We start from the raw sequence: 24,646 nt of genomic DNA, 5'->3' as shown, positions 1-24,646 counted from the left end.
ACAACTTCAACTCAACAGTACTACAATTGACAAGAGATTTTTAAAATGAAATTAAACAAATGTACTCAACATGTGCTTCCGTATTTAATGCAAACTTAAAATCGTTAAAAACAATCACAAATTTGTAAAATGCTCTAACTTTCAAAAAGCTTTCATAGTATTAAAAACAATTTGTTTCAGTTAATTCGAATCACAACTCACATTTTTGTTATAATGTTTTCTCTCATAAAAAATCAAATTTAATTTTTTGTGCTACAATATTTTTTCTCACATAAATTCACTTTTCAACGTCAAATTCTCAACTCGAATATGCAAAACGATCGGGATATAAGTGTTTTTCTTGCATTAATTTCAACTGATCATATATAAAATACATGTAATGAACCCTTAATCTAGAGAAAACGAGCTACACCTAGCTTAATTATTTTTGCTAATCTACACCTAGCTTAATTAATTAGCCTATGCATACCCCATTAAAGGAGTGCTTAACTGGATTGATGTTTTTCCTACGGCCTCTTTCTGTGTAAAGTCAGTCATTCCCGGCAGTGGCAGAGCGCATATATAGTCAAAGGATTATTTTAGCGGAACGTGTATATAATAATGTGAGAGAGAAACAATGATACTAATTGACATTAAAATTAGTAAAGGGTAATTTTTTTTTTAAAAAAAAATCAAGTGATGATGGAGGACGCATGACCGTTCAATATATTAAAACTTTTCATGCATAACCATGATACTAATTGACATTACCGGGAAAGGATACGATTTTCTGAATCTTACTTTTGATACTTCGACATGTAAACTCATATATATATATATATACATATATATACATACATATAATATTTAAGTAATTTGCCATCTCGCTCATACTTTTGTCAGTATGGCTACAGATTTAATTATCCTTATAGCAATCATGGACCTCTTCGAAAAAATACTATATCTAAACTATTCATTATTATTTCTTTTACCTTATTTACTTAGTATTTAAGATCTAAGGTAACATCCATTGCATGCATGCATGCAAGTAGCAATATGCTAAAAAAAAAAGGGGGTAGATATCGCGTGTTAGCTGCCTCATAAATTATAAACCTTAGCAATATGGATCGTTGACCATTAGTTAATTTGTCCATGTTGAGGAGTTAATGATGATAAAAAATAATAATAATAACAACACTTTTATTTTTACTATTTCCCTCTCTTTTTTTTTTGACACATTACTATAATTTTAATACTAGGTACAAGGCGTAACTAACAACATTTTAGTGACAAAGTCATCTAACGTAGGAAAACACTAGACGTAACTGACCAATCATGGCATGAATCTAGCAACCAAATAATCTATAAATGACAGATTTTACGAATTGTTGTCTAATGTGATGGAAAATCTGTAAATTTAACGAAATTATAGTTTATGGGAGATTTTCAAAACTAGTTTAATTTAACGAAAGTAGGTATTGGAAGGAAGAATTTTGACACTTTCTTTAAGTTCAAGCTTGTGAAAATGACACGTTTAAAATTTTGAGTAGCTCATTACAATAAGGACTTGATGAAGTTTGGAGTTAACTTAAAAAACTAATACGTACATATTTTTAGCATCTGAAATTCTTAAGTGTATAAAGTTTCTAAGAATTATAAGCCATATATAGAAAGCTACTAGTTAGTTACGATGCGTGTACCAACTTGCATGAATCTAACACGGTGTGCATGTTGTATGCATTTCATCAAGTAAAAAGGGATTACTATATTAGCCATTAATGGGTATCTTCGGTAAGAAAAAGGAAAAAGAAAACAAAATCAATATAAACCTACAAGTAGTGAAATTAATTGTTAGATCAATTTCATGTGGTACAGAAGTTTCATGTGATCAATCACTGATTGACTTAGGTTTTTCTCACTAATTAAGTCGGTAATTTTTCATTGTTAATCAATTCGGTAAATAATTAATCAAAATCAATTAATAATTAATCAATTTCAATTAGCAAATTATAAATTTATTAATGATAAATTATTGATAAATTGTAATAATGAATAGCTAAATTACTGATTGACTATTGAAAAAATGACTATTTTACTAAAATAAAAAAAACTTCGACTATTTGTTTAAAAAATAAAAAGATATGCTATTTATTAAAAAAGTTGTTAAAAATCAGTCATTTACCTCCTTTTTTTTATTTTTTTACTAAACACAACTTTTAAGAAAGTAATAAATAAGTACAACTAAATTTTAAGAAAATTTTTAGATTTCCGTATGCCGAGAGAGAGAGAGAGTGGGAAAAAAAAAAAAAAAAACTAACGACACGTTTATTTCACTGATTTAAATTTAAAATTTTAGTTTTTCTACAGTAAAAAGCTTTCACAAATAATTACATTTAATTTTTTTATTATAATAAAAAATTATCATATAAAATTACATATTAACTTAAATTTTAAACTCAAATTAGTGAAGTGAACGGACCATCTCCCGTTATTTTTTTACTAAACACAACTTTTAAGAAAGTAATAAATAAGTACAACTAAATTTTAAGAAAATTTTTAGATTTCCGTATGCCGAGAGAGAGAGAGAGTGGGAAAAAAAAAAAAAAAAACTAACGACACGTTTATTTTACTGATTCAAATTTAAAATTTTAGTTTTTCTACAGTAAAAAGCTTTCACAAATAATCACATTTAATTTTTTTATTATAGTAAAAAATTATCATATAAAATTACATATTAACTTAAATTCTAAACTCAAATTAGTGAGGTGAACGGACCATCTCCCATAGATTTTTTTTTCAAAAAAAAAAAAAAAAAAAGCTTAAAAGCATATTGGTGCTAAACAGTAACCGCCACCATTAATAATAAAAGGCAGATTCTATCTGTAAGCTCTGGCTCCTTAGTGAAATTTTTATTTTTAATTTTATTATGGTTAAAAATTTTCATAAAAAATTATATTAAATTTTTTATGATACGGTAAAAAATTTTCATATAAAATTATATTTTAATTTAAATTAACGAATTAAATGAGGCTTATAAAGCTTACATTTTATTAGATTAGGTACCGTTTATTTAATTGATTTGAATTTATAATTTAAATTTTATTATAGTAAAAATTTTTTAAAAATAATCATATCTAACTTTTTTACTATAATAAAAAATTTTCACATAAAATTACATATTAACTTAAATTAAAAATTTAAATTAACGATCTTACATCTCATTAATAAGTTGTGCTTGCATTACCCCGTGTTGAATAGTATTGCACTTTTCTTTAATCATCCCCAGGTAGGACATGAGATGGGTACATCTGTTGTACACATCACTTTGACTATGGTTTGACCATTAAAGGGCCAGAGGCCCCAACTATTGTCATTGAAACCCCTGACTTGTCCCTTTCGTTATAAGTTTTTGGACTCTAGCCTGCGCTTTTAGGGGTACAAAACTGAGGGGCAAAATAGTAACTTCAAGTAATGAATTACAATTTGTCATTGAATTCAATAAGGCTCCCAATTTGTGTCAGTGATTTATGTCTTGGGAGTGTGATGAAGATGGGGGAAGAAGTTACGACAATGTTTCACATTTCGGATATCAGATCAGACCCAGATATATATAAAACAGTTCCATTAATAAAAAAACTCTATATTTATATATTAAAGTACCATAGTCTAAAGGCATGGACATTGATTGTGGATCGTAAAACGAAATATATTCACATCATCACATGCCAAAATGTTGGTGTAGTTGGGCATTGATTCCCAAGGGGAACAATTACGTCAACCTTGTTTAGTAAAGTTACGTGGTGGATTTCTTTTATATGGGCCTCGTTATTTTAATTTTAGATTTATACAGTTAAAAACTCTCAGAAAATATCACATTTCTGTTCGAATTAAAAACTCAAACACGCGAAACGAACGACGCCATAATTATTGCTAGTAATGAATTTCATTTATATAATTAGTGTTAAGTAGAGTTGTAAGTTTTGATTGGATCAAACACGCCGGCCCGATATTTGTCACTGTTGGCTCGGGCTCGGTCCCGCTCAGGCCTATTCTTTAGGTTGGACCGGGTTAAAGTTTCAAACTCAAAAGTTTATTCAGACCGGGCTGGGACGTCCTCTTTTTAAATAAAATTTTGAAAAAATAAAAAATTTATCCTTAAAAATATATGAGTCTAGACATTTATATTTAGTATAATTATTTGAGTCGATCTTAAATTTTTCAGGCTTAGAGTCAAACTGAGCCGTTTATCTCCCATTTAAGGCTAAGCCAATTTGACCCGAAATTTTCATTCGGGCCGCGGGCCCGGTATGAACTTTAACCTTTAGCGCTAAGGGTCAGGTGAAGATTGGCAGTGGCAACGAGAGCTAAAGATTATTTTCTTGTAAAACATGTTTTGTTTTATTTGCGGAATTTGTCCTCAAGAAGAGTACATCTCTCTGTTGTTCACTTGTTATTAAAAACAATTGTTTGATAATTTTGTTTACTTTAATGGATTGTTTGTTATATGGATTTTGGGTTTTCAACAAGATTTATTGTTATATAAGTTGGAATTAAATTACCTCCCTTTTTTATTTACCATTTTGTTTAAAAAAAAAAAAAAAAGAAAGGAAGGAAGAAAACTACTATCGTGCACCATAAATAGAATCCAGATATCTTGAAGATGGTTAGCTGTTTCTGTTAAGAAAATTTTTGAGCATTGTTTTCATGGTGTTGCTTGGATAATCAGATTTAGGATTCGATTAAGATAACAAAAAGGCATAACGGAATACTAATCTTATGTTTGGGGCGTCATTTGGCCCTAGAAAAACAACCATAGCCACCTAAATAGTCCTCCCTTGGTGAGGGATATCTAATCTAATCTCTAAACATATTTTTCTCGTTTGTTTTACTGATTTAGTTCATTTTAACCCAGTTTAAATAGTGAGCACAAAAACTTGAACTTAATTTTATTATAAGTTAAACTTTAATTTAATTGCCCGTTTGGTTGGAGGATTCGTTCTCTGATTCGAATCATGATTCATGATTCGCTACAGTATTTTCTCTCACAAAAAATACACGTAAATAAAAAATGGTTCTAATCTCATTATTCTAATCCATGAACCAAACGGGAAAATTTTCTGGTCTTTCCTATTTTTTGAGAACACCGGTGTTCTCTACTTATCAGCAGTTGGATATGTATTACTTTTTCAATCTGATTTGACTTTTAACCAAATTTTAATATAGATTTAACAACTGATAAGAAGGAACACCGGTGTTCCTAAAAAAGAGGGAACACCATAGAAAGTCCTATTTTATTAATACCAAACAAAAATATCATTAATGTGTTTCTTAAGCTGTCACTTGTAAGTTTGGCACAAAAAACCACTAAAATTTTAACGAATTTGAGCAACAATGACTAAATGTGCTAAAAAATTAAAAGTTCTGAGGGTTAATTGTCAGAAAAAAAAAGTTTAAGAATTAAATTGCCAAATTCAAAAAGTTCGGAAGATGTTCATGCAAAATAGCCAAAAAAAAAAAAAGTTATTTGGAAAAAAAATGAAAATAGTTGTTAGATTTTAGGAATCAACCCTACATGATTAATGTCTCACAGAGTCACAAGATTTGACTAGGCCAGAGTAAAAAAAAAAAAAAATGTTACAAACAGGAAACTTCACAGAACATTATCTTTGGTTGCAATATGTACGTGTCCTAACCAGGATCGACTGAATACAATATTTATACTCAGTCCGTTCGGTTCGCTAATTCAAGTTTTTAATTCGAGTTGAAATGTGATGTTGTGTGAGAGCTTTTTACTGTAGCAAAAAAGTTATATATGACTGTTTCTGAGAGCTTTTTACCGTAGCAAAACTCGAATTCTAAACTCGAACAAGCTTAAGTTTTCAAATTCTATTCTATAGTCTATACGTACTTGATACGTTCGACCAGTTTTAAGATTTCCACTTAATCCATGCAATAACTATAAGATCAAATAATGTACTAATCTTTCAAGACAACTTACAGGCTAGGGCTTATATATAATATTCAATAGCAGAGAATAACTATTTGACTACACAAGCATTTCAAACAAAGAAAATCAGAGACCTATTACTTCTCTGCCTGCTTAATCTTCCCAAATATTGATTTGAGAGTAATAATTATGGATTTTACATAATGCCCAATCTCAGAAGCATATTAAACAAGTACTTGGAAAAAAAAAAAAAAAGTACCTCGGTTTTCTACTAGATTTAAAGACATCAAGCTCGTGCTTGAATTTTATATAATTCCCCGTTTCATGTTTCGTGATATGAAATTCCAAAGTCTCAACTAAACAAGGGACTTGCTTTATAATTCCATGTTATTCCTATCACCACCATTTCCATTCCAACAGTAATTCATTGATGCACTCAAACACAATCTTATCGGAGTTATTTGGTTCATGAGTACAAACCAGATGGTTTGAATTAAAATTTAAATATTTATGAGAAAAAACACTGTAACAGAACCGTTTGAACCGTTTGAACTATGATTCGAACTCCTCTACCAAACATATGTATAGTCCATTCAACATGGTTGGGAATGGTTATAGAGCAATACAACATATATGACATTACATGGGAGATGATCAGAATCTGTGGAACTAAGAGCTTGTTCTTTTGAGTGAAAAACTAAAAAAAAAAACAACTCGAGTTATAACTTTATTCGAGTTTATGTTCTTTTAAGTTTAAACTCGAGTTTAGGACTAAAACTCGAGTTCAAGTTTCCTCTTCAACTCGAGTTCAGAAACTCGAACTCAAATTAATGAACAATATTTTTTCTATTCTTAAAAATGCTATAATTTTTTCGTTTTAATTATGATTGAGATGATTTTTTTTTCTATGCGTTAACAACGAAAAGACGAATAAAACCCGACCCATATACCCTATTAAAAATTTTCATCAGCATTGAGTTTTTATTAAAATACTATATAAATACAAATTCAAGTTTTGACTTACTTAAACACAAACTCAAAAAGATTCTTATCTCAAATCAAAACTTAAATGTACACAACCAAACATAAACTCAAGTTATAACTCAAATTCAACTCAAGAATTATACTCAAGTTAAACTCTAAAAGAACAAGCCCTAAATCTCCTACATTCAGTTTATTGAGGCTATTTTCCAGGCCAAACACTACAAAAGAGACGGGATTTAGCATCATAATTAGGTTCTACAATAACATACCCTATGCTAATGCCCAATTTCAACACAAAAATTCAGTTAGCTTTAAAGCACAATGCTTTTAGCAACAGAAAAATTCTACGACTTCAATTGTTCAGTAAAATTACCAAGCATGAAACGTATTGTGTCCCCAGAGAATGGATTGGAGAGGCAAGGATGTGATTTCCTTCTGGATCTTTGTGATATATCTGGGTCACTGCAAGAAAAATTCGGGTCACAAGTCACAACTATGTTTTTTGTATCTGTAGCTCTATTTTATTTTTATAATTTTTTTTTTTTCTGTTCTCTTTTACAATCAGGTATTAAAACGTAACTTGGTGATAAAAACCACTTGATTTTAGAAACTTAATCAGGAAAAAGAAAAAAGGCAGCTAAATATTGACAACGACAGTTTCAAAAACAAATTTTGCGCAAACAGTAAGCATCCTTAATAACAGTTCCAAATTAATTTGATTTAGAGCATATCATTTTCACCATATTTTGCTAATGTGGCAGAAAAAATTGAATGCTTGTGTTGGAACTAATATGAAATATCTAAACTCAACAGGCCACAGCAACAGGGTTTAAAAGAACAAATGTGAGAAGCAGAGCAAAGAATGTACCATGTGGGCGCGGGTGCCTGGATTGCTAATTCTTTTTGTTGGATTCACCCAACTATTTGCTTATCCATATCTGCAGCGCGGTTTGCTGCACCAGCATTATCCATTCTTTTTGCGAGCATCATCATTTCTCAATGTGAAGGATGTAACTTATGTTAACTGAGATCTGGAACATAGCCTGCAAGTTTTAACTGCCCATTTAACCAAGCCAACAACGAGTAAATTTCAGCAGATGCCGGGTGAGAATTATCAGATGCCGCAAACTGGTGAATGCTTCTTTCCATTTCAATCCAACTTGCTCCCGGACATTTCTTTTCCACCCCAAGTTCCTTCATGATTGCCCAAATCTTTTTAACCTCTCCCCATTGATTTACTTCAGCAAACATGTCAACTAAAAGGTGGTAATAACCACTGTTGTTTGGTTCCAATACCATTAGTTCCTTAACGGCAACCTGAGCAATTGTCAAGTTCCTATGAAGCTTACATCCGCCCAACAAGGCCCCCCAAATAATAGAGTTGGGTGTAACTTTCATGCTTCTTATTAAATCTAGTGCTTCTTCAAGCAATCCAGCTTTGCTGAGTAGATCAACCATGCACCCATAGTGTTCGACCCCCGGAGTGATTGAATAATCATTCGTCATGCTTAAAAACCTCTTGCGGCCTTCTTGAACAAGCCCTGCATGAGTGCAGGCACTTAGAACACTAACGAAGGTAACCCCATTTGGCTTGATATTCTTCTCTTCCATCTTGCTAAGCATCGCCAGCGTCTCTTCTGCATACCCATGAGCTGCAAGTCCTTCAATGATTGAATTCCAGCAGAACAGGTTTTTATCACGCAATTTGAAGAAAACTAGAAGAGCTCTATCTAATGCCCCGCACTTGGCATACATATCAATCAATGCAGATCCTATAAAAACATCAAGATGAAACCCGTTTTGCATTACATAAAGATGCATCTCCTTTCCCAATTCAAGAGCTCCAAGATGGGCACAAGCAGAAACGACAGTCGCCATCGTCACTCCATCGGGGCTGATACCATTCATCGTCATCTCTTCGAACGCTGCCAGAGCTTCTCTGTGTTTCTTGTTATGCGAATAGCACGTGATCATGGTTGTCCATGAAATTGTATCCCTTGCAGGCATTTGATGGAACAGCAGCTCTGCAGACTCCAAATTCCCTAATCTAGCAAATCCATCAATCATGCTATTCCAAGTGGTTGTATTCTTTTCACTCATTCTCTCAAACAATTTAGCTGCGCAATCCATATCACCCGCTCGAGCATGAGCCGAAATCATCGTAGTCCATGCAAAAGCATCTCTTTCCGACATTTCATCGAACACCCTTCTCGAATCTTTGATTCTGGATAACTTTGAATAAAAATCAACCATAGCAGTCTGAACATAAACATGTGAGTCAAGCCCATTCCTCCAAATATGGCCATGAACAGCTTCCCCGAATCCCGGAACAAATAATAAGGTGCAAGCCCTAATCAATGATGGAAATGTATAACTCGTGGGGGAAACTTTAGCCCTCATCATGTCTACATAACACTCTAAAGCTTGGTAAGGATAACCATCATTAACATAGCCTCTAATCATTGCATTGTAGACAAAGACATTAGGATTTTCTATCTGTTTAAAGGCTAAAACCGCATAATCTACACGTGAAAAATTGGAAGATGCAGAGATAAATTGGTTCGTCAGCAAAGGATCTTGGGTTGCACCAGTCTTAATCATGGAAGCATATACATGTTCCAGCTCTGTTAACTTCGAGCATTTCTTGATCCGTTCAGCGACAAACGAGCGCCTCTGGAACAGCATATTGGGGAACAAAAATGGAAAAAATTTTATTGTCCTTCCCATCTACTTATAAACACTTCCCGAGAAAGTCGGGAACACATTTTACTTTTCAGTGTGTACTATAATTATCCAAACACTAATAACAAGATCAGCTTACATGAACAACACAATCATTTATGACATTTTGATTTTTGATTCAGTGCTTGGGACTGTTGAAGCCTCCCAAACAAATTGCAAAAGATATCTAATGACAACGAAAAGGAATACCTAATTCTTTTTTATGTTTTATTTTTTATTGAGAATGTGTGTTAATTTTTAATCGTTAAATAAAATTAAAATTATATTAAATTAAAAAAATATATAAAATAAACAGTTTTTATACACATATAATAATTAAAAATAAAAAACTATAAGTAATTCATTTTCTCTAATCTTATTAAAGAAGCCCTCTTATTTTAACTAATCTTATTAAAGAAGCCCTTTTTTTTTATGCTTCTTCCATAAAATAGGAATTCAATAAACAATTCAAACCCAAAGCCGAATCCCTAACTTCTGAAAAAAAAATCATGAAATATGTCAATAAGAGGGATACAAATAAGTAGAGATACTTTAATAAACAATCCAAACTCTATTATAAGGAGAAATATCTTACAATTGTGCTTACGGGATTTCAATTGAACTTTTGTACAAAATGATACTTCTTTAATATTTTGATAAATAAATTTGTTTTTAATATAAAAATTTGGTGCATACACAGTCCATTATTGACTCTGACATTGCCATGAATCAAGCACATGCTCGTCTATCGTTCCATTATTGACTCTGTCATTGCCATGAATCAAGCACATGCTCGTCTAGCTTTCCATTATTGACTGCCATTGCCATGAATCAAGCACATGCTCGTCTTACGTTTCGCACTTTTGTAGAAATATAAATTTATTTTAATGATTATGTTTCTATTCACAATTATTCTTAAAATTAATTTGATAATCTACAATCCTTTTAAAAAAAAACGAAAAGGTACCATCCCTTAAAAATGGAAAAGTCACAAGATAATTAAAATAAGAGTAATGACTTTTTATGTATGTATATGTAAGACAAGTACATTAATGGTTTTAGTGGTTACTCTCTATTATTTATTCGTTGATGACCATTGTTATATTAATAGTAAGATAGTGATATGCAAATTATAATAAATTAGATAATTGATAAAAATAAATCATATCAATTAATGATGTTAAATTTTAATCGCATTACATCATCAACCTCTAATATTTAATATTTAATGATAACTACACATAGAACCGCATCCCACGAGTATAAATATTATATGAATTTATATATTATATGATATAGAATGTCACTTCAAAGATATAATTTTCTTTTTTAAGAATTCAAAAATGTAATGTTATTAAACCCATAAGGTAGCATGACTCGTTATATATATATATATATATATATATATCTTACACGGTATATATATGCCACCACCTCATGCAACTCTTTCCGACATCTTCAGATCTCCTACAAACCGTTAAAGCCTGCATCATAGAGTCCCCAAAAACCATGACTTCCCAAAATTCTCAACTCCATCGACAAAAAAATGATCAAGTGTTCCTCATCGCCACCCCAGCAATGGGAATGCTTACTCCAGCCGTCGAATTCGCTCGCCGCCTAGTCCGCCGCTGCCCCGGCCGCCTCTCCGCCACCGTCCTCCTCATCTCCGTCCCCCACTGGCCCACTATCCACTCCTACACCCAATCCCTCCTCGCCACCTCATCCCCTGACCTGAACTTCGTCCTTCTCCCTAACATGGACCCTCCCTCACCCGATCACTTCAACTCCTACGTCGCACACACGTTCGCCCTCATAGACCAGCACAAACCCCACGTCAAAAATGCCATCGCCGAGTCAAAGCAACGAGTCGTCGGCCTGTTCGTTGACTTATTCTGCACGTCCATGATCGACGTCGCCGATGACCTCGGCGTTCCTTCTTACCTCTTCTTCACGTCGCCGGCTGGGTTCCTAAGCTTCGTACTCGACTTGCCGATTCTAGACTCGCAACTCGCTTCTGAGTCGGTCGCTGAGTTCAGAATTCGGGGCTTTGCCAACCCGGTTCCGCGCCGGGTTCTGCACAAGACCATATTGGATCGTGGAGATGGGTATTCTCGATATTTGTACCATGCGCGAATGTATAGGAAAACGAAGGGCATTGTCATAAATACACTGCGAGAGCTAGAATCCTTCGTACTAGACTCGCTCTCTACCAGCGGATCAGTACCAAAGGTTTACCCAGTTGGGCCGATTCTAGACCTTAACGGGTCAGCCCAGTGGCATCCGGATAGAGCCCAGTATGAAAAAGTTAAGAGATGGCTTGACAAACAGCCTGAATCTTCTGTGGTGTTCCTGTGCTTTGGTAGCATGGGGAGTCTGAGTGGGCCCCAGGTGAAAGAGCTAGCATTCGGGATCGAACGGGCAGGATTTAGGTTTATATGGTCATGTCGTGAGCCACCCAAGACTAAATTAGGTCTGCCTACTGAATATCCGAATTTCGACGAAGCGTTGCCCAATGGATTCTTGGAACGAACGGCCACGATAGGCTTGATGTGCAGGTGGGTCCCACAGGTTACAATCCTGGCCCACCGAGCAGTTGGGGGGTTCGTGTCTCATTGCGGTTGGAATTCTACTTTAGAGAGCATGTGGCATGGTATCCCGATTGCCACGTGGCCGATCTACGCGGAGCAAAATATGAATGCATTTGAGATGGTAAAGGAATTAGGGTTAGCAGTAGAGATTAGTTTGGATTATAGGCAGGGGGGCAGCGAAGTTATATCGGCCGAGGAAATAGAGAAAAGGATAAGGATCTTGATGGAGGGTGATGTTGAGGTGAGGGCAAAGGTAAAAGAGATGAAGGAGAAGTGTAGGATGGCATTAATGGAAAATGGATCGTCATATGGGTCATTGAGTGACTTGGTTGAAGAATTAATAGTTAATAATTAAGTGGATGTTTGGTTCATAGATTCAGAATAATTCTCATTTTACGTGTATTTTTTGTGAGAGAAAAACGTTATAAAGAATCATGAATCATGATTCAGAATCAGAGTCGAATACAGAAAATAAACGTCGAGTGAGTGAAATTTAAATGGAGTAAATGGATTCTACCCACTACCTAAGCTACTACATTTTCACAGTTATCAAAGTTGATGTAAACGTAAGATAAGGGTAAGTTCGCGTTATCATGTGATGTAGAGTTCAAATTTTCTCATCCTCGTTAAAAAAAAAAACAAAAAAAAAAGTTATTTTTGGAGCAATTTAAGCTTTTTCAACATGTTTATTTCCTTAAGAGGGTGCTTTCCGCGTAGTACGTTAAAAATAACACGCAAGGTTTTAGACTGAGGACTTTTATCAGTGCACTTAGCATGTTTTATATTTAAATTAATTGTATCCGATTCTTGTTTTTATGGAATGTGTTCTTTCTCTTTTTTTTTTTCTTCAGATTTCTTGGGCTAATATTTAAATTTAAGAGATAAAATTATATTTATATTGTAATTGTCAAAATCAAAAGTTTAAGGGATAATTTATTAAACCACGACAAGTTCAGGGGGAAACTGTGCTTAAAATCCAAAACAGTACATAGTTTTTTCTTCAAATTTCTCCCTACATTTTATAAATTTTATCAAATTTGCCCTCCATTTTGGGTTGTGACATACATAACAAAAAAGCGGTAACAATTCAAATCAAACTCATAACCTAAAATCCTAAAACATTAATATAGTCAATTAAAAATATCCAAATAATAGCCTAATGAATAACTTATCAAACAAAATAATCATAAACTTTAACACTTAATAGCCTACATCAAACTTATCATGATAAAATTATAAAATTTTTTCCGCTAAAAAGATAACTAAACCAATATTTATAAAAAAGCACATATTAACGATATCAACATTAACAACATTTATATCTATTAAGCAATATAAAGTAGACTTTAAACAAACAACGTATCTATTAGATGTAATAACTACTAAATATTAAAGATCATACAAGTGATGGCGACGTCGGTCAGTGAAGGCGGCAACTACAAGTGGCGGAAACAAAAGAGAGAGAAGGGGCGGAGGTGGACAACGACATCGAATGACAACGACGATAAGAGAATAGGCTAAGCGACGATAAGTAAAGATATTACTTTATGAAATTTATTTGTCTATACCAATACTATACCTTTATAATTTATTTTTGCAGAATAAACATTTTGGTATAGCCTCTATTTTAACATTTTATAATGCAGTATCGGTCTTTTGCAACGACCCAAGTGATAAACTCAAATGTTTTTTAACATTTTTTACTATAACAAAATTCGAATTTTAAATTCGAATCGGTAAAATAAATAGGGCCCAAAAAGTTTGAAAATTTATAACTTTTTTCGAATTCTCAACTACTTTTCTATTTTGCTTTCTTTCCCGTAGACCAATTCTAGGGCGTTATTTACCCCCTCTGTTTTCAAGAGATGGCTCGAAAATTACTTAATCGTACATCAATGAGGTCCATTGTTATTTTTATTTTTATTTTTGTACAGCTCAACGAAATTTATTAAAAGAACTAGTATGATGAAGTAAAACATAATGATGATGTAAAAGAACTGACCCATAACTGTTTTCAAATTAAAAAATAAAATCATACCTTTATAATGATGATGTAAACTCTAAAGTTATAAAATTGGAAATATGGTGAACAAAAATCAACAAAGTTATATTATATACAATCACAAAAAACGGTTGAAGAAATAAATGCATGATCTACTCTCTATATATAATTATTTATAAAGATAAAATTAGAGAAGGAGGTGTGGTGTGAGAAGATAACCAAATCAAATAGACTAAATTTAAATCATTAGATTTAGGACACTTTGTCCCCTGATCTTTAATACGTAATAGCTGTTCTCTTAAACAATAAAATGTTAACAAAAAAACCTCTGCGTTAGGTTTTTAACTAAAATTGATATTTAATTTACTATTTTGAGAGTATTTTAATAATTTTATAGTTTAAAATTTAATTTGAATCTAAACTAATTGAGTTGGTAAATGAAAGTGATGCATTATCCATATCTTTTTAATAACCAGCTGTTTGATGTATACGTGCCTAGTTTGCACAATACGTAATGTTTGGTAAAAAAAAAAAAAAAAAAAAAGTGGCCTAGTTTTAAAAGCTATTTAATTGAGTTGGTAAATGAAAGTGATGCATTATCCATATCTTTTTAATAACCAGCTGTTTGATGTATACGTGCCTAGTTTGCACAATACGTAATGTTTGGTAAAAAAAAAAAAAAAAAAAAAAGTGGCCTAGTTTTAAAAGCTATTTAATTTAATTGAGTTGGTAAATGAAAGTGATGCATTATAAATATCTTTTTAATAACTAGTTTAATGTATACGTGCCTTGTTTGCACAATACATAATGTTCGGTGTAAATATATATATATATATATATTCTCGATAAAGAAATAATTTTCTTGAATATTTTGCCCAATTAAAAATGTTATCCAATAAAAGTCATCAGGTACAACTTTTTCTATAAGTAAAATGTGACTTCAACAACATTACAAATGAAAAGCAAAGCATCAGGGAAAAAAAAAAAAAAAAAGCAACAGAAGATTTTACCAGAAGTTGTTATGCATTTATTTAGGAAAGAAAATTAGAAATCATAATGAAGAGAAAAAAAAAAAAAAAAAACCAGAGATAAAAGTTATTTGGTCATCGATTTTGACACCATAGTTCTAGATGAAAATGATAATTGTGAAGTCTCGATATCTATTTGTCGATGATAATCTTGAATATCGGTAGCACTGCAATTATATATAATATTAAATATTTAACTTTTATAGTTAGTGATTAAATAAAGTAATGTTCAATAACTTATATAACCATATAAATATGTTTATCAAATACTAAGCAAAATTGGAATTCATATATTTATATTACAATGAAAGTGCATGATGGTTTAGTCGTCAAAGATAAATCTTCAAAAATTTATATCCATATCTAAATATAGACACACATATATACATATTACATCAGCCTCTTACGTAAATTGCAATTATATTATTATATGTTTTATTATCTTTTTGAAACGAAATATTGTTGTGATAATATGATAGGATCGAAGAAAACATTTGTCTAATCTTTTTTTTTCCCTGCTAAAGATATAACTTCTCATTAGTACCATGTATTTTTATTATTTATTAAAAATATAGGGTACCAACGAGAACACCACTAATAGACAATGTTATCCACACAAATAGTCACTTAAAGCTCGAGTCTTGATGATTTTATTTTTTGAATAAAGTGAGAGTTATAAGTCCCATACCGTATTTAAAAAGAAAACAAAGAATAATATTATTCATGCAAATATGTTTAAATCTAACCAATTAATAAAATGAAAAACATAAAAACGTAAATACCAAAGATTGCATAAAAGGAAACTTATATTCTAATACCCTATAGATGATCAAACTTCACTAATGTTTAGATAATACTAAATACATTAGTACTTTAGACAAAATACTCTCAGAGTATCCTTGTAATGTCCTTTCCACTCCTTGATCTGAATAAAACAGTTTAAAAGAAAAAAAAAAACCATTCACATCTTCCAAAAAAGTCAATGCACCCTTTTTTTCCCTCTTCTTTTTTTGGTGTTTTTTAGAATTTTAAATACAACAAATTAAATTGGAAATTTTGTTTAAACGGACAATTAAGAATATTTTTTGTCCCAAAAAAAAAAAAAACGATGGCAAAATATTTAGAGTGAGTTATTTTTGAAAATAATATAAGGAACAAATTTGATGATATTTCTAAATACCGAAATATAAAACTAATACAGAGATGCCAATATGTATAAGAACATATTTACAAAGAAATACCGCTAATACTTGTTCTATAAAATAGATGGTTTAGCTTTACATTGCGCTATTCATTGCATACATAACCGTATTTCAACGTTGACCGGTAGGTAGAAGCAATATCTTATTTTCTATATATCTATATATATATATATATATATTATTACCCCTGATTTTGACTATATCAACACTCTGCATCTAATAATGATCATCACAACAGCACAACAGATTCCCAGAAAAGCAAAACCCCACTATGGCTGGAAAATCTCATTCTCATGATCATGAACACCAAAAGGAGGTGGTCTTCATCTCCACTCCGGCGATCGGAATGCTAACCCCAACCGTCGAATTCGCTCGCCGCCTAGTCCACCGCAATCCTGACCGTCTATCAGCCACCGTTCTCCTCATCCCCGTCCCCCACTGGCCCACCATCCACTCCTACACCCAATCTCTCCCCGCCACCTCATCCCCCAACCTCCGCTTCCTCCTCCTCCCCACCTTACACCCTCCCTCACCCGATAACTTCCACTCCTACGTCGCCCACTTATCATCTCTCGTAGACCAGCACAAACCCAGCGTCAAGCAAGCTATATCTGAGCTCCTCGTCTCCGAGTCAAAACGACAAGTCGTTGGGTTGTTCGTTGACATGTTTTGCACTTCCATGATCGACGTCGCAGACGATCTAGGCCTTCCTTCTTACCTCTTCTTTGCCTCCCCAGCGAGTTTTCTCAGCTTCATGCTTGACATACCGATTCTCGACTCGCAACTCGCTTCCGATTCAGTCGCTGAGTTGAGCGTTCGAGGCTTTGCTAACTCAGTTCCGCGGAGAGTTCTGCCTACTACGGTGTTGAAGAGGGGAGATGAATACTCTTGGTGTTTGCGTCACGCGCGGAGGTACAAGGAAACAAAGGGTATTATCGTAAATTCATTGCGTGAATTGGAACCCGTTGTGTTACATTCGCTCTCTGTTAGTGGTATACCAAAGGTTTACCTAGTTGGGCCGATTGTCGACCTTAGTGGCCCAGCCCAGTGGCATCCTGATAGAGCCCAATATGAAACGGTTATGAGATGGCTTGACAATCAGCCTTCATCTTCTGTGTTGTTCTTATGCTTTGGTAGCTTAGGTAGTCTTAGTGGGCCGCAAGTGAAAGAGCTAGCACTCGGGATCGAACGTTCCGGATTTCGATTTGTATGGTCGTGTCGCGGGTCACCCAAGAGTAAATTAGGTCTCCCAAGTGAATACACGAATTTCGACGAGGTGCTACCGAATGGATTTTTGGAACGAACGGCTGGGATGGGCTTGGTGTGCGGGTGGGTCCCACAAGTGACCATCCTCGCACACCGAGCGGTTGGAGGGTTCGTGTCGCACTGCGGTTGGAACTCGATCTTGGAGAGCTTGTGGCATGGCGTACCGATTGCCACGTGGCCAATCTACGCTGAGCAACAGATGAATGCGTTTGAGATGGTAAAAGAATTGGGATTGGCAGTGGAAATAACGTTGGATTACCGAGAGGGTAGTGATTTGGTGTCGGCCGAGGAGGTAGAGAGAGGGATAACGAGGTTGATGGAAAGTGATGGCGAAGTGAGAGCAAAGGTAAAGAGCATGCGAGAGAAGTGTAGGATGGCTTTGGTGCAAGATGGATCATCGCATGAGTCATTGGGTGCCTTAGTTGTGTGCCCAATAATTACACCCAAAACAACATACTAGGAGTATGAATATGTCCTCTGCAAAATGTGTGATTTATATATCTTTTTTTAAGGAGCTTTTTTATTATTTGTCTTATAGTTTAGGTGATTTATCCATTTTTAGTTTTGTTACTTTGTCTAGTTCAATAATATCGCTTATCCTAGTGAGTTTTACGGGCCCACTGGTCCAGAAGCTTCTCAAGCTCAAGCATTTACTTTACTTTTCTAGTTAGAGATCAACGTCTTGGAGCTAACGTGGGATCCGCTCAAAGACTTACTGGTTTAGGTTAATATCTAATGCGTTCCCCGATTGGGGTATTTTATGTTTAAATAATATATATTATGTTAGTTGAGTTTAAGTAATAAAAATCGTGATAAAAATAATGATGTTGATATTTTTTTTATTATTTTTTGTCACGCGCTCGGGCTAAATGAGCTAGAAACTCATGAAGAAAGTACTGAAGGTGTAGATGATAAAATACAAGAAAATTGAAGAGAGTGTAGTGCGGATTGGGAAGTTGGCATACATGACAAAAGAAGAAGAAAAAAAAAAAAAATATATATATATATATATATACATATTTACAAGTGGACTCTATTATGTAACATTATTGTAATGGAAGAATCAAGGAGGCTTGATTTTAGGATATAGGCAATGGGACATACAATCATTGAAATACTCACTATATGTTAGTTTATTAATTTATCTCAAAAGCTTAAGCTATTAGTAGGTGGGTCAATAATAATTTTATATTTTAACACTCTCCTTTACGAGTGGGTTGGATAATGGACAATCGTGTGAGTAAATTAATTAGAAAGCCCAACACATAAATATTTAAACCCGAGATATATTAAAGACCCAACACATAATGATAAATAGGGATAAAGAGTTACTCTGATACCATATTAATTTATCAATATATTATAAAAATTTAAACTGTTAAGAGGTGAATCAATAATAATTTTATACTTTAACACTACCTCGTTTATTTTACCGATTCGAGTTTTCAGTTTTAGATTTCTACAGTAAAGAGCTCTAAAAAAATGTCATATCAAACTTTTTTACTACAGTAAAAAGCTATCAGAAAATGTCACATCTCAACTCGAATTAAAAATTCAAATTTACGAAGTGAACGAATCTCTGGCCTCTGAAGTTGAAATCCCTTTTTCCTGCATTTGCGAAAACATTTTTTCTTGCACGCCCTCAATGTGACTGACCAATACTCTGAGTCGTTACGAGACTCATCATCATTGTCAGGTGAAAATACGTACATGAAATGTGAGACACATGTAGATGGAGCGAAAGAGGTTTTCTTGGCGGTAGATTCCTTGGCTGGTAATAAAATCATATGACCACAAGAAAGACGATCCTTACCCTTCTGCAACAAATGCTCCTTCCAGAACCACTCATACCTCTTCTCTAGTTTGAACCTTTCCTCAAAATGAAAAACTTATCCATATTTCTGGTTAATTGTCTAAAATATATTTGATTAGTATTAGTAGTAGACCATTTCTTTTTTACTTTAAACAATTTTTCTATGGTTAAAAACTTTTATCAATAATTTTTATGACATTCTAATTTGACCATCACTCTTATCGTTTATCAAAATCCAAGTCTTTAAGAGATTATTTGTTTGCAACAAAACTCAGAAAAAATTTAAACTCAAATTACAACTTTATTTAAATTCACGTTTTTTTAAGTTTCAATTTTATTTAATTTTACTAAACTTTATTCAAGTTACAATTTTAACTCAAATTATAACTCAAATTTAACTCAAAAATTACATTCAAATCACACTCTAAAAAAATAAGCCCTAAATCAACCGCTTATTCTCAAATGAAAGCGGAATTCTAAACCCACGTCTTTAGATTTGATACCAGAATTATATTACGGATTTGAAGTTGGTTTTAAATACTCTTTATTTCCTTTTTAATTACAATAAAACTCGTATAGTGTTTCTTCAAGCAAAGTACTAATACAAATACAAAATAAAAGAAAAGGCGTAATGACTAATATTATACTTCTACCAAAAACTGACCAATATTATACATGCATGTAAACATTAATAAAGATGTATTGTGAATGCATGTAAACATTAATAAGTCTAAAGCTAATGGCCCAGCTTTCAATCTTTAGTTTTGAAATATTTATTATAAGGATAGACAAATGAGTTTAGTAACTATAATTTATAATACATTATCTAAATAAAAAATTGGTTAATATTGATAAATAAGATATATAATTTAGGGGCTTTATGAGGATAAATTTACTAAATTTCGGATTCATCAAAATTTGATCATAAATCAAGCATAATAATATTGAATTTACTACATTTACTCATGAGATAAATTCGAGTGAATTTTAAATTTATCTACTTTGATCATAAATTACATCTTGTAAATCCCATATTTACTTTAATTTATTAAAGGGTGGTTCTATTCATACACTCTTTTTTACTCTTCACACTCTCTTTTAAATTAAAATTTGTTATGACAAAAAGACCCTCAATAAAATGACAAAAAAAGATAATTATAATGGCTTAATTACTTAATTAAATTTTATTATAAAAGAAAATTAATTACATATTTTTTCTTTCAACACACCTCACATATTATATCCCAAAATTTATGTATTTTTTAAAGGATGTTCATTTCATTTTGGTCTTGTTTTTATAACGTTGGATATTTTGTTATGTTTCATTCTCTCTTTGTTTTTTTTTTTTTTTTTTTTTAATACTCTTTAGAATTTGCTTTCTTTTTTCTTCCTATTTTGTCTTTTTTTACATTACCTCAATTGATGTTCTCTTTTTTTTTTTTTTTTTTTTTTTTTTTAATACTCTTTAGAATTTGCTTTCTTTTTTCTTCCTATTTTGTCTTTTTTTACATTACCTCAATTGATGTAACAATTATGTTTTTTCGCTTGAAAATGTTACAATTACGTTCTTGTTATGCTTATATTTATGTCCTTTATTTTTCTAAAAAGAACGTAATAGTAAATTTTCTTTATGTACGAGAAAAGTCATCATGCCCAAAACTTCATAAATATATATAGATAAATAAATGATAATATTTTAAATAACAAATTAAGATAAAATAATGGGTGTGGAAAGAAAAATAAAATTTTTAAGAGTTAATAATCTTATGAAAAAAAATTAGAGGTAATCTTAGAATAATAATGATGTGCAAAAGATCAATTTAATCTTTTTAAAATTAAGTGGAGTATGTATTTAAAAATTAAGTGTAAAAAATAACAAGAGGCGTGTGAAAATAACCACCTTTATAATTTTATCCAAAACATCTACTATTCATTATTATTATTATCCAGGGAAAAAAACTCTCACCTCCTTTTTTTTATCATTTTAAACTGATTTTTAGTTTTTTCTCACAATATTCTAAATTTTTAGTTATATAGTTCTAAATTTTTAGTGTTTCCATCATTCTCATCTTGCTGGTTTGATTTTTTTGGGTCTTTCCTAGCTTTTGTGTTGTATTTTTTTTGTTTGTGATAAGGACGGTGATTTTTCGATCTGATTCTGTTTGATTTGTAAGTTTAGTATTGGAATTCGGTGATCGGCTTAAGGTCATTGTTTAATTAGGTCTTATTTAGTGGGTGAATCTGACTTTCGCTCCACCTTTTGTAGGAGTTTTGCTCTGTAGTTATATTTTATGTTAGAGCCACACCAGTAAATTTGTTAGAATTATACACGAAAGTGAATAGAAGGAACATTTTAATCTGTTTTGTATAGATCACGAGATATTTTGAACAGTTTTAAAAAATAAGGTCAGAGGCATTTCTAATCTTAATAGATAAAAAATATTAGTGTTAGTTGAAATGTCACTCTCCTTCTCACTCTCTATCTTCTTTAATTGCCCCTTGGCAACCTATTTCTCGAGAAAAGTAAAGCCTAATTCTGGTCCCGTTCACTTCACTGATTCGAGTTTTTCTACAGTAAAAAGCTCTCACAAACAATCACATCTAACTTTTTTGCTACAGTAAAAAACTCTCACTTAAAGTCACATCTAAACTCGAATCAGCGAAGTGAACAGGGAGATCCTTCTTTTTTTTCTTTTTATGGTTTGCCATTCCTCACAATTACCAGCGTTGCTACTTTTTTTTTTTTGATAATTAAGGGAACATTTGATGCAACTTTTTACGTCCTCGTTTAGTTCGTTGGTTTGAACTTTTAGATTTAAACAAAAAAATTTAAACTATGTGATTTAAATTATAGCTTGAATTGTCGTTTGGATGTATAGTTAAAGATTTAATTTGAACAGGGAATAAAATTTAAATTTGTGTTTAGTAGATGTGAAAAGCAGAGAGAGTAGGCACTTTTTACAGTTAAAAAATAGCTTGAACGGTTAAACTTAACGGGAGAGCTAAATTCTAAATTGAGCCGTTTAACTCAATTCAAACGGAAAATATAATTCAAACAGTATGCTTATTAAATGTCAATTTAAACTGTGCACAATGTTCAAACTGAATTGAACTGAACTAAACTAGTAAAATAAAGAATGCCTATGTTTTTGTTACCTCCATCTTGCTTCAGTTGTAGACTTTTTTTTTATTATTTTTTATATAGGAAACGTCATCTATTCTCAGTTGTAGAGCAACTAATCAGTAGCCTAAAATGTCTATAAATTTTGAGGGTTAATTGATAAACTAGAAATGTATGAGAGTTATTTGGGTTTGTTTCTTCTCAGAGAGTAATAGATATTCGTGATGAGTTAATTTTTCATTTGTCCCGTCATATGTGTTTCGATTATTATTTGTTCTAAATATATATTATATTTGTTTTTCTTTAGTATTATATCAATTTGGGGCATTGCAATTAGTAATACTGCCAAAAGAAATGCACTAATCTCAATTTCATGCGATTTATATTAAAAAAAAAAATCATCAAATGTTCCCTTGAAGAAAATGGCAAAGCTGGATTATAAAGAAGGGCAAACATGTAACAAAAAGAAAAGAAGAGTCCTCATTTAGGCTTTACATTTTTTGAAAAATGAGATGACACATGACAATTAGAGAAGATAAATGCATCGTTCATTTCACCGATTTGAATTTTCAGTTTTAGGTTTCTACAGTAAAAAATTATTAGAAAATGTCACATCTAACTTTTTATGCTACAGTGAAAATCTCTAACAAAACGTCACATCTCAACTTGAATTGAAAACTCGAATCCGCGAAGTGAACGAGAGATTGTGAAAAAGAATTTAGGTCTTGTTTAGTTTTTAGATTTAAATTTTTAATTTAAATTGAAATTTAATTTTATGTAAGAATTTTTTAATATAATAGAAAAAAAATTAAATATTTTTTTTTATGAGAATTTATAAATATAATAAAATTAAAATTAAAATTTTAAATGGTAAAATAAACCTGATAGATTAGTAGACAATGTAGACATTTTACACATGATTACAAGACATCACAAGAGTCGGCGATAACCCCTCTCTCTTCCGTCTCGCCATCTGTGATTTGTCTTCTTCTATTCATCTCTCTCTCTCTCTCTCTCTCTCTCTCTCTCTCCTTGGTATCCAATTCCTCTGCAACTCTCATCAACTCCTAGAAAGCAAAATAAAAAATAATAATTATAATAATTATAAAAAGGAGAGGAAGCACCGAAGCTTCAACTCCAAGAAAAGCCTTACCTTATCTTTCTCTCTCTCGCTCGCTTTCTCATATTCGAGATTGATACGAAAACCTATACACGCATATTCTCTCTCTCATATATGTAAGCAGGTGAAGTTAAGAGCTAGAGCTTTGCTTGGAGGATTCGGCAATGGCGGATGATTGCTGCGCCACGCAACTCATCGACAGAAATGGCGAATTCAACGTCGCGGGGCTCGAGGATTTCATGAAGAAAGTGAAGCTCGCCCAGTGCGGACTCTCCTACGCCGTCGTCGCCGTCATGGGACCTCAGAGCAGCGGTAAATTTAGCTTTCCCTCTTCAAACCAACTCTTAGCTTTTGTTGAATTGACGAGAGTGAGAGATAGTAGGAATTGAAACTGTTCTGGATTGAGTTTTAACGATTGTTTTCAAAGTAATAAGTTAGAAATAGGTTGCCAATAGTTTTGCATGTGATTTCCTATATATTTGTTATTGCATTTGAAGAATAGTTGAGGATATTATCTGGGATTCTCTTATTTATTTATTCATTTTTTTTTTCTAATTATTTTTGGACACAGGGAAGAGCACTTTGTTGAATCATCTTTTCCACACAAATTTCAGGGAGATGGATGCTTACAGGGGAAGGTTTGGTGTTTTAAGTTTTTCAAGTTTGTAGATTGGGAAGAAGATGAACTCAAATTTCTTGTCAGTTGTTGTGTTTTTCTTGATGCAATTTTGGTTCACCATCATAAGAGAGAGAAATGATATGTTTCATAATTGTTTCAGGAGTCAAACAACTAAGGGCATTTGGATAGCACATTGTGTTGGAATTGATCCTTGCACAATTGCCATGGATTTGGAGGGTACTGATGGGAGGGAAAG

General features: G+C 32.4%; 4 protein-coding genes across 5 annotated transcripts in view; 3 read left to right on the top strand and 1 right to left on the bottom strand.

Moving 5' to 3' along the window:
• Positions 1-7,304: 7,304 nt before the first annotated feature.
• Positions 7,305-9,681, bottom strand: LOC21408585 (pentatricopeptide repeat-containing protein At1g06143). The gene is made up of 2 exons (XM_010100168.2): positions 7,779-9,681; positions 7,305-7,372 (listed from the first exon to the last, which is right to left on the bottom strand). Exon 1 carries the CDS (start codon positions 9,635-9,637, stop codon positions 7,931-7,933), a length of 1,707 nt encoding a protein of 568 aa, XP_010098470.2. The 5' UTR covers positions 9,638-9,681; the 3' UTR covers positions 7,305-7,372; positions 7,779-7,930.
• A 1,390-nt stretch (positions 9,682-11,071) lies between these two features.
• LOC21408584 (UDP-glycosyltransferase 43) lies at positions 11,072-12,574 on the top strand. The gene has a single exon (XM_010100167.2). The coding sequence runs from the start codon at positions 11,141-11,143 to the stop codon at positions 12,572-12,574; it is 1,434 nt and encodes a 477-aa protein (XP_010098469.1). The 5' UTR covers positions 11,072-11,140.
• A 4,099-nt stretch (positions 12,575-16,673) lies between these two features.
• On the top strand, positions 16,674-18,451 carry LOC21408583 (UDP-glycosyltransferase 43). Its single transcript, XM_010100166.2, has one exon. It carries the CDS (start codon positions 16,723-16,725, stop codon positions 18,175-18,177), a length of 1,455 nt encoding a protein of 484 aa, XP_010098468.1. The 5' UTR covers positions 16,674-16,722; the 3' UTR covers positions 18,178-18,451.
• A 5,164-nt stretch (positions 18,452-23,615) lies between these two features.
• The window catches only part of LOC21408582 (protein ROOT HAIR DEFECTIVE 3 homolog 2), an 8,677-nt gene continuing 7,646 nt past the window's right edge, over positions 23,616-24,646 (top strand). For both annotated transcript variants that reach the window (XM_024166982.1, XM_024166983.1), the window contains exons 1-3: positions 23,616-24,083; positions 24,343-24,409; positions 24,551-24,640. In XM_024166982.1, coding sequence (XP_024022750.1) covers positions 23,936-24,083; positions 24,343-24,409; positions 24,551-24,640 — 305 coding nt within the window. In that variant the 5' untranslated portion in view covers positions 23,616-23,935. The remainder of the gene's footprint in view (positions 24,084-24,342; positions 24,410-24,550; positions 24,641-24,646) is intronic.

Source organism: Morus notabilis, unplaced genomic scaffold (genome assembly GCF_000414095.1).
Source record: "Morus notabilis unplaced genomic scaffold, ASM41409v2 Scaffold276, whole genome shotgun sequence".
NCBI classification, from domain to species: Eukaryota; Viridiplantae; Streptophyta; class Magnoliopsida; order Rosales; family Moraceae; genus Morus; species Morus notabilis.
This window is presented reverse-complemented; position numbering and strand designations above follow the sequence as displayed.

What these genes read in the sequence shown, in the direction of transcription:
- LOC21408585 (XM_010100168.2), bottom strand. Translation starts at nt 9,637, where the DNA reads ATGGGAAGGACAATAAAATTTTTTCCATTTTTGTTCCCCAATATGCTG.
- LOC21408584 (XM_010100167.2), top strand. Translation starts at nt 11,141, where the DNA reads ATGACTTCCCAAAATTCTCAACTCCATCGACAAAAAAATGATCAAGTG.
- LOC21408583 (XM_010100166.2), top strand. Translation starts at nt 16,723, where the DNA reads ATGGCTGGAAAATCTCATTCTCATGATCATGAACACCAAAAGGAGGTG.